This window comes from Dermochelys coriacea, chromosome 7 (genome assembly GCF_009764565.3).
Source record: "Dermochelys coriacea isolate rDerCor1 chromosome 7, rDerCor1.pri.v4, whole genome shotgun sequence".
Taxonomy (NCBI): Eukaryota; Metazoa; Chordata; order Testudines; family Dermochelyidae; genus Dermochelys; species Dermochelys coriacea.
In genome coordinates this window covers 49,750,030-49,764,547 of record NC_050074.1, presented here as the reverse complement: position 1 = coordinate 49,764,547, position 14,518 = coordinate 49,750,030, and the positions used below count along the sequence as shown (strand labels likewise).

Here is a 14,518-nt window from a genome sequence, read left to right as displayed (position 1 = left end):
GACTGGTCAGTTTGTAGCTCTGGTATTTGTAACTCTGAGGTGCTGCTATAGACAGACTATCTTTGTTGTTGTTGTTGTTGTTATTATTTATTTATTTATTCTTATAATTATTTATTATTATCTATTTGCATTACTGTTGTGCATAGGAGCTCGAGTTACGGTTCAGATCCCCATTTTGCTAGGCAGAACAAAAATCCATTCTGGAGTCTAAACACCTTAAGGAACTGGACTCCAGCAGCTGACCCTAGTAATTAATGACCCTGAGCAAGAGCTATCCTTGGATTAGCTGGTTGCACTGGTGGACTCCACCCCACTGCAAATACATTCTGAATTTGTGTCTGCTGGGGTTGAAGCAAACACCCCACAGACTCATTAGAAACGAAAGTGAGCCTGGAGCTGAGGGGAGATGATGCGTCATCCTGCAGTAGCCGGGTACTGCCAGAAGACAGTTTGGTTTGGTGAGGTGCAGGGTGCCTTCCAATGATTGTCTTGAATGAGGAAATGAAAAAGAAAAATAAGCTGGGTTAATTTAATTCTGTAGCATGAGTGACAAATCCTGAGGTGCTTATTGTGCTTGGAGACCATCACTGTGTGTTGGAGGCCAAAGGTTACTCTCTTTATTACTGTACCTGTTCTCTGTTTCTCTTATGCTACAATGTGTCTTCCAGATGTGAGTGCAGACCAGAGCAACAGATGTGAGATCCAGAGAGCAGGAGCTTGAGTGCAGGTGTCAGAAATTGATAGCCAGCGGGTGGAGGTCTGGAGTTGAGCACTTGATTTTGCATACTAAATTGGTTTCTGTTGTATGTTCATTCTGGAGTAATGATTTGGGCTGCAAGTGCTTTTGTCTTTCTCCAGCATGCTGGTGGGATCTGTTAGTTTCATTTGGTGTTTGCTGCTCTTGTGGTGCTCTTAGTACTGTAATGGGTTCTGATATCACAGGTGAAGCAGTTTTGAAGATAGGAGCAGTTAAAAGCCAAAAAAAAATTGAAGTAGTGCAGTTGTTTTGCAATAGCGGTGGTTGTGTGTAGTTGGAGAAAAGGTTTCAGAGTAGCAGCCGTGTTAATCTGTATTCGCAAAAAGAAAAGGAGTACTTGTGGCACTAACGCTGTGGGTGTGTGCTGAGAGCATGGTTTGTTTTTCAGCTGCAAACTGGAGAGGAAGTAGAAGTATTGTTGACTCAGGGTTCTCTAGAGCTAGCGGATAGTCTGCATCTGAAAAAAAAAAAACCTTGAGTGTTCCTCATCAAAAACCAGAGCATGAAATGAAGAGAAAGCATGAGGTTTTCTCCATGTGCCAGTGTGCGTTAGGTGCAGGTTGTCCGTTCTCCACCTGGGGTGATACAGACAGCCTGGCCCAATCAGCATCAAAGGAGAAGGGGACTTATCCCCAGCTATTCTAGAGCCACACTCTTTGTCAGGTGCGAAGTCGAATCTCTGGATTTCTTGTGAGTGCTGACGCCCTGGGTATATAAGCCTGGGCTCTGCGGGAGTGTGATGAATGCCACTGGGAGTCCTCACTGCTCAGTGGTTTCAGAGGCGGGTCCAAGTGGATATCTATGACTTTCACCTTCCACTTAGTTTTACTCTTTAAAATCCATATATCTAGCTGTATCGCAGCAGAGCTTGTTGTCCCTAAGGTCTCCAAGTGTCTGCCAAGACTACTGTCTTCTCCCAAGGGGAAGCTCTAAATGAATGTGCTAGAGTGGGACCAGGTACTAGTCCCCATGTATTGTCCTGTCCGCTCCTCTGTCCCCCCTCCCCCCACCCCACCGTGCTCTCAGCTCTTGTCTGGCCACTGCCTGAGTGCTCAAAGTCAGCCCCAAACCTGCCTTCTCCACATGGTGGCATGCTGTGCCTTCTCCCAAGCCAACAGCCTCCCCCATGGGGTGGGATGTTTCCTTGGAGAAAAGCCAGGTTCTGAGGAAGGACGGAGAGGCCAACACAGGTACCAAATTCCTCTTGCCCTTGGTTGTGGTGTTTTCCCTTTTGTTCTTTCTCAAGTGTCTATGCCAGCAAGGTGTCCTCTCCTGAGGCCCATCCAGCAGACAAGGATGTGGCTGGGTTGGAGCAGTTTGGGCAGCTGCCCCTTTCCCAACCTGTTGACTTTGCAGTGAGTCGAAGCAATTCCCATGTGTACTTATCTTGGGATCATTGCATTCTGTCTATTCCGCTTTGAGGAGCTGCCAAAGCTTTCCTGGGCCAGCTGCTCTGGCACTAACCATGTCAGCAGTCCAGTGCAACTGCCATGGCAGGGGAAAAGGCTGGTTCCCTGCTTTCATTTCCTTGGCAAACCTCCAGCTCTGTAATTGAGCTGGTGATTTTGGCTTTTTTTGCTTTCCTACTTTGCTTACAAAACCCACTGGGTTGGTATCCTGGGGCTTTCTTGGCCTCTTTCCCACCGTTGAATTTCCTAGTGTGTTTGGCATGTTAGTCACTGACTCCCTTGTCTCAACAGGGAACCCTTGTGATTGGTGGTAAAGAAGTGACCCTTGAGTACACGCCGTGCCCGGAATTTTGGCGCTGCAAACGTGTAAGTACATGGCAATGGAGGATTTATTTCACTTGCATTTATTTCCCTTGCCCCCTTTCTTTACGAAGGTAGTGAGGTGGAGTTAGATGCATGCTCAGTGGTGGAAGATCCCCTTGTGCGATTCCAGCACTGAAGTTCCTGCCTTTCCTATGTTTTCTCCCTGTTTATTTTAGGTAGTGCAGGAAAATTCTGATTCTCCAACATACACTTAAGTTACTATGCACCTACTATAAATAGTAAGTTGCTGCTCAGGCATCACCACCTACTTCTGCTCATTATCAGCTCTCATTGTCATGCCTAGAGCGAGTTCCTCCCCAAAATATGGCTCTGCTCTTGAGAAGTGCCACAGGAAAATGGCACCTTCCCACTCCAGGGATCTGCTTACCTCCATGGCCAAAGGAAGTTATTGTTTCTCTTAGCAGAGCAGTCAACACAGCTCCAGCTGAATGAGCTGGATTCCGCTCCAGTTCATGCATCGCCAATCAGATTGCTAACTAAGTTTCATTGTTAAAGATAAATTTGACCTACATTGACATTTGTGATGCACCACTTAGTACATGGGGTGGCACAGATGTCAGAAGGTGATTTGATGATAGTGGAATTATCCAGTTGTCACCAGAAGTGGAATCTTTGTTCCTGGTGTCCCCGCACCAGCCTGAAAGAGCCCAGGGTGACTCTCTGAGCAGTTTGCAGGGCTGTGAGAAAGGGAGGGAAAATCAAACTGGAATTTATGAATCCATAACTATGAAAACTCACAATGCCATATTTAGAGAGATTTTTAGTGGGGAGGGTCTCCACCTGTTCAATTACAGGACCCTGCTTTCCCTGTCGTTGTCGTCCTCCTCACCCCCACCCCCGGATTATCCTCCAATCCAGTTGGGACCCCCTCCCATTGAACAACCTGAGAAGGACAAGGGGGTCAAAACCTGCTGACCCCTGTGTATGCCCCACCCCAAAATTGAGAGGCTTGGTCTACACTTAAAAGTTAGGTCGGCATAGTCGCGGCTGTCAGTGGTGGACCGACAGAGCTATGTCATAGTAGACACAGCTGTATGGAAGAGGGGTTCTGTTGACATAGTTAATGTCATCCAGGAGGGGGTGTTCCTGCACTGCCAGGAACAGTCTTTCTGTCGGCGTTGGCTCAATGCTGTAGATATACCTTCACAGTAAAACTGCACTTTACGTTGGGGGAGTTTTCACTTCCCTGCCTCAGGAATCAGTTGAGAAACGGAAAACTAACTGCACCTCTGCATTCTTTCAAAGTACAGGGTGGCTGGCAATCGAGGAGAGATCTGGTCTGCAGAGTCTCTTTCATGTCCTGAGCGAGTTGGTTCTTGCTTCACTGGGTTTTGTTTTTTAGGAGGTGTGCCCAGTCTTAGAAAAGTTGCCCAGGAGCCAGGCATGCAGCTCTAGCGACCAGTGGTGCAAATTAATAAAGATGGGACTGGTGCTCCTCAGTCACTTGAAAATCCCGCTTGCTGTTCCCAGGGTGGGGTCCTGTGGGACTCCATGCCTCACCAGCTTCCACCCTTCGTGCTATCTCTCTGCCAGCTAGCGTCACTCATCCTGTCTCCTTCAGGCTCTTAGGGCTTTTTTAGACATGCAGCACTGCAGCTACACCATGTTTGTTGAAGATGCTGTATGCCAATGGGGAGAGCTTTCCCATCGGCATAATAAAACCACCTCCAGGAGAGGCAGTAGCTATGTGGGCGGGAGAAGCTCTCCAGCTGCCATAGCACTGTCTACACTAGGTCAGTGTAACTTACCTCGCTTAGGGCTGTGAATTATACCAAAGTAATTTGTAGTGTAGACACAGTCTTTGCGTTACTTGCTCATGTAACTAACCTGGCTACGTTCTCAAAGTGAAGCAGCAACTGTGACTTTTGGAACATGCTGACAGCTGATACAATAGCCTTTTAAATGTCTCTCCCTCATGCTGCCTGTCTTTCACTGCAGTGTAAAGTGTGTACTGTGGGGTACAGATCTTCCTGCTCCTATTGCAAGCTCCCGAGAGATGGTGAGTATATTTCGTCACTGTGCCAAACTGGGTTTTATAGGTGTAGACTAAAAGCCTTCATTTGCCCTAGGGAGTGAATGTCTCTGTTGACTGGTTTCTTTGTACCATGCAGTGGGATGTCTAGGTACCATATAAGAGAATTAGTAGCAGTACTGGAGGTAGATATGTTGCCAGGTTGTTTGCTCTGCATGCGTGGCAAGGCACAGGGCCACACTGATCTGTAGTGGGAGGGAGTTCCAAAGGACAGTGCCCTTCATCCAGAACATCCTGCTGCCAGTACCTGATAGTACCATCCTCTGGTCCTTCAGTGTCATAGTTCTCCTTCATTCCTAACATTATGGGACAGATGCTGAGCGAGAGCTGGTCCAGGCTACACAGCCTAGATTGCCACAGACATTGAAGATGAGGGCTAGGACCTTGAAGCAGACACAGAATTAGATGGTGCCCCAGTGTAGGGTGTAGACTATGCATGTGATGTGTTCCCATCTAGCTGCCTTGCTTAGAAGATGGGCTGCTGCATGCTGCAGCAACTGGAGCTTTTGTCTGGCCTTCTCACTGCAATAGCCCAGCCCAGGAAGGGGCTGTCAAAGGTCTGGCTGGCTGCTATTGCTGGAGAGTCTGGGAATGCCATGGAGTCCAATCAGCTCTGAGACTGCGCAATTGAAGAGACAGGAGAGCAGGCACCCCCAATAGTTTGTGGTCATGGATTCTGCCAGTTCCCCCCATGTCACCTCTGTCTTACCAGGTTCTCCACCCAAGAACCCGCTTTTGTCGGACAGCCAGGCGTTCACAGTGTAAGGTTTTGCGCTGCTGCTTTTCCGCTAGCAGATTCAGAATGTCTTGTATCTCCTGCAGAGCAAGCCTACGTACCTTGGGCAAACAGTGTGTGTTACAAGCTCTGTTGATCCAGAGAACAAACTGCCAATACCTATTAGCCCCCATGCTCTGCGCTCTGTTCAGAGCTCTTTATTCACTGCAGCCCCACCCTTAGAGAGATCCTGACTTCCTCTCACTGTTACTGTAGCATGAGCGACCCACCATCAGTGTTATGGAAGCAGAGCTCAAACTGCTGGCCTTTTCAACTCTGCCTTCTTGGCTAACTTAACCAACTGGTGATACAAACAGCTGTATAGTGAGTTAAATGTTCAGGCTCCTCCAGATTCTGTGAACGTTATATGGCTATGTGCCTCATTTTACTAGTCTGGTTAGCTGATGGCCATGGGAATGCATGTGTTTTAAGGGTTAACCCTATGTGACTGGTCTTTAAACAATGGAGTGGATCACAAAAAGGACACACAGTCTTAAGGGGTAAGGTTCTCCCCTTCTCCAGTGGTTCTCAACCAGGAGTCCGGGGCGAGCAAGTTGCAGGGCGTCCTCCAAGCAGCCCCAGTGTTAACTTGCTGGGGCTCAGGGCAGAAAGCTGAAGTCTCACCATATGGGTTTGAAGCCCGGGGCCCTGAGCCCTTCCACTTGGGAGTGAAGCCAAAGCCTGAACAATTTAGCTTCCTGGGGGCCCCTGTGGTATGGGTCCCCAGACAATTGTGCTGCTTGCTACCCCCTAATGCCAGTCCTGGCTTTTATATGTAGAAAACTAGTTTTGTGACATAGGTGGGCCATGGAATGTTTATAGCATGTGGGGGGGAGCTCAGAAAGAAAAATGTTGAGAACCCCTTCCCTTCTGTAAGCAGCTGTTGAGTGAATTCCTGCATGTTTTGTGGCTGATGGCCTTGAAATAGTTCCTGTTATGCCTTTTTCTTGTAGGGAGCAGACCAGGGACAGAGCCCAAAAGTGGTTTGGAGGGAGAGGATGTGCACGCCGAGCAGGACTTCAGTAAGAGAATCACTATCACACAATCTGGGGTTGTGGATATGCTCTTTCAGAGAGGGAAAGGTGTCTGTGGGCCCCATCTGTAGAAATGCATGGGAAAATGCTCGTGCATAATTTACACATGCAGTTACTGCAGTTGGACCTGTAATCTTTGTAATTTCTTGTGCAAATCATGCACAAAACCTTGGTATGTAGCCAGCATTCTGAACCCAGCTACATGCTGCAGTGTTGATATGAATGAATAAATGTTCTCTCACCTGTACCATATACGTTTGTATCATAAGGAGTTGGGTTAACTTAAAACAAGCTTGTATGTAACTATCAGTATTTGTGCTGCATATGTGGTTATAGCCATCTGACAGATCAGTGTCCCTGGTGAGTTAGCATCAGGGTAGCCTCCCTCTTTGGATGTTTCCTAGATGCCACACAGCTCTGGGAGTGTTCTGGACTGCAGTGCCCATTGGGGTCACACAAGGACCCTCTCTTGGCACTGAAGCTGTGGAGCAGCCACCTCTGTTTCTACCTTTCCATGGCCTACCGCAAGTGCAGGGACCTTCCCTCTGCATGCTGGCTGTCCTCTGCATGGCCTGGGATGGGAGCCCGAGTGTTTCAGCATCTGAGGGCTCTCCTTCCCCCTCATTTAGGTAAAAGTCTTCAGCCCATCTTTCTGGGATATGTATTTCTCACTAGACTCCCACCAGTGGGCATATGCAGAGGCTGCCTTGGAATAGAAAGAGGTTATTTATCATGAAAACTGGGGTTCTCTGCTCATTCTCACTTTCCATCCCACCCCACCCCCTGCCTCCTCCGAGTTCCCCTCTAAGAGAAGTCTGGGGTTTAGTAGAAGGACTGAGGTGCTTGGATTTGTACATAACACTTGTAACAATGTTTGGTGCAGTCTGGAGGGCTCTCAGAGCTTAGCAGCCCCAGGGGATGCATCCAGCAAGTCTAATGTGTGGCGGTAATGCTATTGAATGGGCTCTAAAGTTAAACCTAGGGAACACCAACTCTAGTGCCTCTGCCAACCTTAGCTGAGGCAGTGAGGCATAAATAAAGAGGTGATCTCTCAAGAGTTGGGATCCCAAACCATGTAGGAATTTATAGTTCAAAACACCCTAAACGCCACTCAGAAATCAGTAGCCAGCCAGTGCAAACCACGGAGCATAGTGTTATGAGAGATTCCACTTACAAAGCAAGCTGCCACTTTCTGCATTAGTTTGAATTTCCAGGTTAAGGCTCAGCCCCATTAAGAGCGTATTACAGTAGTTTGATATTGAGATGTCGAAAGCATTGATTATGAGAGCAACAGCCACATCTGAAAGAAACCTTTGCAGCTTCTTGGCTAGACACGGCTTGATAAAAGCCTTCCTTATCACTGACGCTAAATGATATAGCAGCAGCTGGTGGTCCACCCATAGCCCTGATTTTAACCTCAAGCAACAGTCACGGAGGATCCATCTTCAATAAGGAGGCAGATGTTTCCATCACATGGGATGGTTACTTTCCCCATCCTGTCAGCCTCACTTCAGGTTTGTCTGGACTGAGCTTCAGCCAGCTAGCCCACATCTGCTGTCTTCAGTTCTGTTGATTTGTGAGGAGTTGATCCTCCGTGTTTGTTGCTTGGCCTTGCTAAGAGCCCCTTGTACACCCTGAACGAGACAGAGCTCTGTGGAACCGTGCACAGCAGAAACCAGAGAGGGTCTCCAAGAGAGAGGGACAAAACCCTGACTGGCAACCCCCTTGCTTCCTGCCAGGGTTTCATAGAATCATAGAATATCAGGGTTGGAAGGGACCCCAGAAGGTCATCTAGTCCAACCCCCTGCTCAAAGCAGGACCAAGTCCCAGTTAAATCATCCTAGCCAGGGCTTTGTCAAGCCTGACCTTAAAAACCTCTAAGGAAGGAGATTCTACCACCTCCCTAGGTAACGCATTCCAGTGTTTCACCACCCTCTTAGTGAAAAAGTTTTTCCTAATATCCAATCTAAACCTCCCCCATTGCAACTTGAGACCATTACTCCTCGTTCTGTCATCTGCTACCATTGAGAACAGTCTAGAGCCATCCTCTTTGAAACCCCCTTTCAGGTAGTTGAAAGCAGCTATCAAATCCCCCCTCATTCTTCTCTTCTGCAGACTAAACAATCCCAGCTCCCTCAGCCTCTCCTCATAAGTCATGTGCTCTAGACCCCTAATCATTTTTGTTGCCCTTCGCTGTACTCTTTCCAATTTATCCACATCCTTCTTGTAGTGTGGGGCCCAAAACTGGACACAGTACTCCAGATGAGGCCTCACCAGTGTCGAATAGAGGGGAACGATCACGTCCCTCGATCTGCTCGCTATGCCCCTACTTATACATCCCAAAATGCCATTGGCCTTCTTGGCAACAAGAGCACACTGCTGACTCATATCCAGCTTCTCGTCCACTGTCACCCCTAGGTCCTTTTCCGCAGAACTGCTGCCGAGCCATTTGGTCCCTAGTCTGTAGCGGTGCATTGGATTCTTCCATCCTAAGTGCAGGACCCTGCACTTATCCTTATTGAACCTCATTAGATTTCTTTTGGCCCAATCTTCCAATTTGTCTAGGTCCTTCTGTATCCTATCCCTCCCCTCCAGCGTATCTACCACTCCTCCCAGTTTAGTATCATCCGCAAATTTGCTGAGAGTGCAATCCACACCATCCTCCAGATCATTTATGAAGATATTGAACAAAACGGGCCCCAGGACCGACCCCTGGGGCACTCCACTTGACACCGGCTGCCAACTAGACATGGAGCCATTGATCACTACCCGTTGAGCCCGACAATCTAGCCAGCTTTCTACCCACCTTATAGTGCATTCATCCAGCCCATACTTCCTTAACTTGCTGACAAGAATGCTGTGGGAGACCGTGTCAAAAGCTTTGCTAAAGTCAAGAAACAATACATCCACTGCTTTCCCTTCATCCACAGAACCAGTAATCTCATCATAAAAGGCGATTAGATTAGTCAGGCATGACCTTCCCTTGGTGAATCCATGCTGACTGTTCCTGATCACTTTCCTCTCCTCTAAGTGCTTCAGGATTGATTCTTTGAGGACCTGCTCCATGATTTTTCCAGGGACTGAGGTGAGGCTGACCGGCCTGTAGTTCCCAGGATCCTCCTTCTTCCCTTTTTTAAAGATGGGCACTACATTAGCCTTTTTCCAGTCATCCGGGACTTCCCCCGTTCGCCACGAGTTTTCAAAGATAATGGCCAAGGGCTCTGCAATCACAGCCGCCAATTCCCTCAGCACTCTCGGATGCAATTCGTCCGGCCCCATGGACTTGTGCCCGTCCAGCTTTTCTAAATAGTCCCTAACCACCTCTATCTCTACAGAGGGCTGGCCATCTCTTCCCCATTTTGTGATGCCCAGCACAGCAGTCTGGGAGCTGACCTTGTTAGTGAAAACAGAGGCAAAAAAAGCATTGAGTACATTAGCTTTTTCCACATCCTCTGTCACTAGCTTGCCTCCCTCATTCAGTAAGGGGCCCACACTTTCCTTGGCTTTCTTCTTGTTGCCAACATACCTGAAGAAACCCTTCTTGTTACTCTTGACATCTCTTGCTAGCTGCAGCTCCAGGTGCGATTTGGCCCTCCTGATATCTTTCCTACATGCCCGAGCAATATTTTTATACTCTTCCCTGGTCATATGTCCAACCTTCCACTTCTTGTAAGCTTCTTTTTTATGTTTAAGATCCGCTAGGATTTCACCATTAAGCCAAGCTGGTCGCCTGCCATATTTACTATTCTTTCGACTCATCGGGATGGTTTGTCCCTGTAACCTCAACAGGGATTCCTTGAAATACAGCCAGCTCTCCTGGACTCCCTTCCCTTTCATGTTAGTCCCCCAGGGGATCCTGGCCATCTGTTCCCTGAGGGAGTCAAAGTCTGCTTTCCTGAAGTCCAGGGTCCGTATCCTGCTGCTTACCTTTCTTCCCTGCGTCAGGATCCTGAACTCAACCAACTCATGGTCACTGCCTCCCAGATTCCCATCCACTTTTGCTTCCCCCACTAATTCTACCCGGTTTGTGAGCAGCAGGTCAAGAAAAGCGCTCCCCCTAGTTGGCTCCCCTAGCACTTGCACCAGGAAATTGTCCCCTACGCTTTCCAAAAACTTCCTGGATTGTCTATGCACCGCTGTATTGCTCTCCCAGCAGATATCAGGAAAATTAAAGTCACCCATGAGAATCAGGGCATGCGATCTAGTAGTTTCCGTGAGTTGCCGGAAGAAAGCCTCATCCACCTCATCCCCCTGGTCCGGTGGTCTATAGCAGACTCCCACCATGACATCACTCTTGTTGCACACACTTCTAAACTTAATCCAGAGACACTCAGGTTTTTCCACAGTTTCGTACCGGAGCTCTGAGCAGTCATACTGCTCCCTTACATACAGTGCTACTCCCCCACCTTTTCTGCCCTGCCTGTCCTTCCTGAACAGTTTATAACCATCCATGACTGTACTCCAGTCATGTGAGTTATCCCACCAAGTCTCTGTTATTCCAATCACGTCATAATTCCTTGACATCACCAGGACCTCCAGTTCTCCCTGCTTGTTTCCAAGGCTTTGTGCATTTGTATATAAGCACTTGAGATAACCTGTTGATCGCCCCTCATTCCCAGTATGAGGCAGGAGCCCTCCCCTCACAGACATTCCTGCCTGTGCTTCCTCCCGGTATCCCGCTTTCCCACTTACCTCAGGGCTTTGGTCTCCTTCCCCCGGTGAACCTAGTTTAAAGCCCTCCTCACTAGGTTAGCCAGCCTGCTGGCAAAGATGTTCTTCCCTCTCTTCGTAAGATGGAGCCCGTCTCTGCCCAGCACTCCTCCTTCATGGAACACCATCCCATGGTCAAAGAATCCAAAGCCTTCTCTCCGACACCACCTGCGTAGCCATTCGTTGACCTCCACGATTCGACGGTCCCTACCCAGGCCTTTTCCTTCCACGGGGAGGATGGACGAGAACACCACTTGCGCCTCCAACTCCTTTATCCTTCTTCCCAGAGCCACGTAGTCCGCAGTGATCCGCTCAAGGTCATTCTTGGCAGTATCATTGGTGCCCACGTGGAGAAGCAGGAAGGGGTAGCGATCCGAGGGCTTGATGAGTCTCGGCAGTCTCTCCGTCACATCACGAATCTTAGCCCCTGGCAAGCAGCAGACTTCTCGGTTTTCCCGGTCAGGGCGGCAGATAGATGACTCAGTCCCCCGGAGGAGAGAGTCCCCGACCACCACCACCCGCCTTCTCCTCTTGGGAGTGGTGGTCGTGGAACCCCCAACCTCAGGACATCGCATCTCATGCCTCCCAACCAGCGGAGTCTCCTTCTGCTTTCTCCCCCCAGACATATCATCTGGTCCACTCTCCGCATTGGTACCTGTGGAGAGAACATGAAAGCGGTTAGTTACCTGTGTCTGTGTTACTGGAACCCGGACATTCCGCTTACCTCTTCTGGAGGTCACATGTTGCCAAGCTTCTTCACTGGCCTCTTGGCTCCTCTGTGCAACCTGCTCTAAATCTTTAGAGCTTTGTGCCCCTAGAAGGCTATCCTGAGTTTGGTCCAGAAAATCCTCAGTTTCTCGTATACAACGCAGGGTCGTTACCTGTTGCTCCAGACCTTCAATCTTCTCTTCCAATATGGAGACCAGCTTGCACTTTGTACAGACAAAGTTTGCTGGCAAGTCAGCCAATCCTCACAATCCCCAGTGTTGAAGACAGCAGACAGATCTGTATGTACAGCAGTTGGCGTTGCACGCAGGACTGGCCCCAGACTGACACAAGTCAGAGATGTGAGGTGACCATGCACTCTGAGAGTTGTCTTCCACAGCCTTCCCATTAATGTTCACCAAGAGCAGGAGATTTGATAGTTGTCTGGGTTGTTACCACCAAGTGTTTCTTTTGCGGGATGGCTGGTGGCACAAGATCTTCCTTTATTGAAGCTAAGACCCTAGCCTTCCAAAGGAGGAGATGTAAGCAATCTCCATCAACCCTTCTCTGGCCCGGAAGGACATGGATCCAAAGTACAGTTATGTACTCAGTATCTCCAATCCCTCCAATACTTCAGGGAGCGACACTGGCCGAAATCCAGGTACTGAAGATCATACTCTCCAGACACTACTCTGTATCCAGGGAACCAGACAGTTTATCCCTGTCCACTGTGGACTTGATTCTGCAACTTGTAACATGATCAGCCCAAATTCAGGAGATAGAGAATTCCACAGGCCTCGCACCACCCTGATATGGTTTACTTGGCATTCAGACTGGCTAGTCTGGGTAATCTTGACATCCCTGGCTCATTTAATGTATATCTTGGGCGCCCTTGTCCCTGTGACACATGTGAACGAAATACATTGTGAGAGGGGAGGAAGGTGTGAGACTGTGATCTTATCAAGTAAGCAGTACAGGTGTTAGCAGTGAATATGGCCAGGGCTTGACGTGTGTCCTTTGCTCCTGTCTAGGCAGCATGAATAGCTGCTAGGATGGAGGTGAGGGTGGCAGCAGGAGGGAACATGATCCAGCCTACGGGGGAGGGGAAGCAAGTCTGAAATATTAATTAGTACAAGAAATGTTAAAAGTCAAATCAAAAGAAGTGTTTTTGGAAGGGGGAGTTATTCCTCACCTGGGATGGATAGGCAACTTATCAAATTCGTAATTAATCTCGTTACATTGCCTGTCAGTGCTGTAGTTACACGTATGTCCATTAACGCGCAGCTGTTCTGGAACACTGAGGTTGGAGAATCAGTGGCCAATCACTAACACTTCCTGGCTACAGGTGTTCAAGAATAATCTCGGGTGATAAAAGTGTAGATAAAAGTCTCGGGTGATTAGTGTAAGGGGTGGGTTCGATTCTGTGCCGGATCCGGGAGGTAGCCTCCAAACCCATCTGGGATTCCATTGTTCAGATAACAGCTGAACCTGAAAGTAGGCTTAGGCAAAAGGGAGGCCAAATTATGAGCTCCTTCTTGGAGCAGGGATGTGATGACGTGAGCTTTAATGTCTTGTCTGTTGAAGTCTAGGAAGCTTTCGTGTTCCTGCTAAATGTTCAGAAATGTGGCTAATCAAAGGACAGCAGAGTCAGTTTGCCAGCTCACTGCTGGCGGTTGGGAGAAAATACAAGGTTTGTAGTGTGTGCCACAGGGGGACACTGAAAATGGGTTCATTCGATTTCTTTTCTCCAGTAACGGAAGACAAGCTTGAAAAACCCGAGCAAGAGCTATCAGGACACCCAAAGCCTCAGAAACAACCTCCCCAGCATGCGGCTCCTCCGCAGCAGAGCCAGCCCCAGGAACCCGAGCCTCGGAAGAGAGAGGAAGGCAGAGAGCGATGGCCTTCGCAGGAGAAAAGGTACCCTTCCTGGAAGGAGAGCCAGGAGCCTGCTGCCAGGAGGGAAGCTGAGCAGACCACACCTCAGGAGGGCGAGAGTAAAAGTAAGTTGAGGCTCAGGCTTTCAGACAATGGTCCAAAGTGCAGAGCACCCCGGTTTGGCAGGGGGTTGGGCCGTCACTGACAGAGTGCAATGGCTTTTCCCTATGCCACCTGTCTGAGGGATGCTTCCTCAGTGTGAATTCGGTAAGCTTCATGATCTGTTGCAGGGTGGGGTGTCTCTGCCTGGCTTGCTTAGGTACTGGTGGATTTGGGGAGGGAGGCCCTGCTTGGGTTTCTCAGAGAGAATTTGGGGAAAGAGAGTGGTCCCTGGCCAAATTGCCCTCTATGAAATTAATTCAGGGCAAACTGGCCCTACCCCCATACCATTAATTTCGTGGTCTCAGCCCTGCCTCTGTGCTGTGCTGCAGACCTGCTGCCCCAAGGAGGTCTGTGCTGCTGGAGTGGCTCTGGGGCCCTGTTCCTCCCTCCCCGCTGCTCTGAGGAGCACAGAGAGCAAGTCCAATTGCCCCAGAAGCCCGATTTGCTCAGGGAGGAGGTGGGAGATTGGAGGCAGCCAGCTGGGATGGTTCATTTCTCACAGGGCCTGTGAAAAGCCTAGCAGGTCAGGGCCTGCCTTGCTTTCTGCTCTCCCCCTTCTGCACCCATCCTCCTTTCCCTCCCAGGGACCCTCTGTAACGATGCAGCCTCTGGCAGGACACAAATGAGCGTATCAATTCAGGACAAATTGCTTAGAGCAGGGCAGTCACAGCCCAA

At 49.1% G+C, this 14,518-nt stretch overlaps 1 protein-coding gene across 5 annotated transcripts in view; it reads left to right on the top strand.

The window, feature by feature from the left end:
- Nucleotides 1–14,518, top strand: part of RBM6 (RNA binding motif protein 6) — a 132,818-nt gene that overhangs the window by 99,953 nt on the left and 18,347 nt on the right. For 4 of the 5 annotated variants that reach the window (XM_038408337.2, XM_043518366.1, XM_038408335.2 and 1 more), the window contains 4 exons: nt 2,458–2,532; nt 4,489–4,549; nt 6,311–6,379; nt 13,558–13,806. In XM_038408337.2, the coding sequence (XP_038264265.1) occupies nt 2,458–2,532; nt 4,489–4,549; nt 6,311–6,379; nt 13,558–13,806 (454 nt within the window). The remainder of the gene's footprint in view (nt 1–2,457; nt 2,533–4,488; nt 4,550–6,310; nt 6,380–13,557; nt 13,807–14,518) is intronic. The other variant, XM_038408338.2, reaches the window with a different exon arrangement.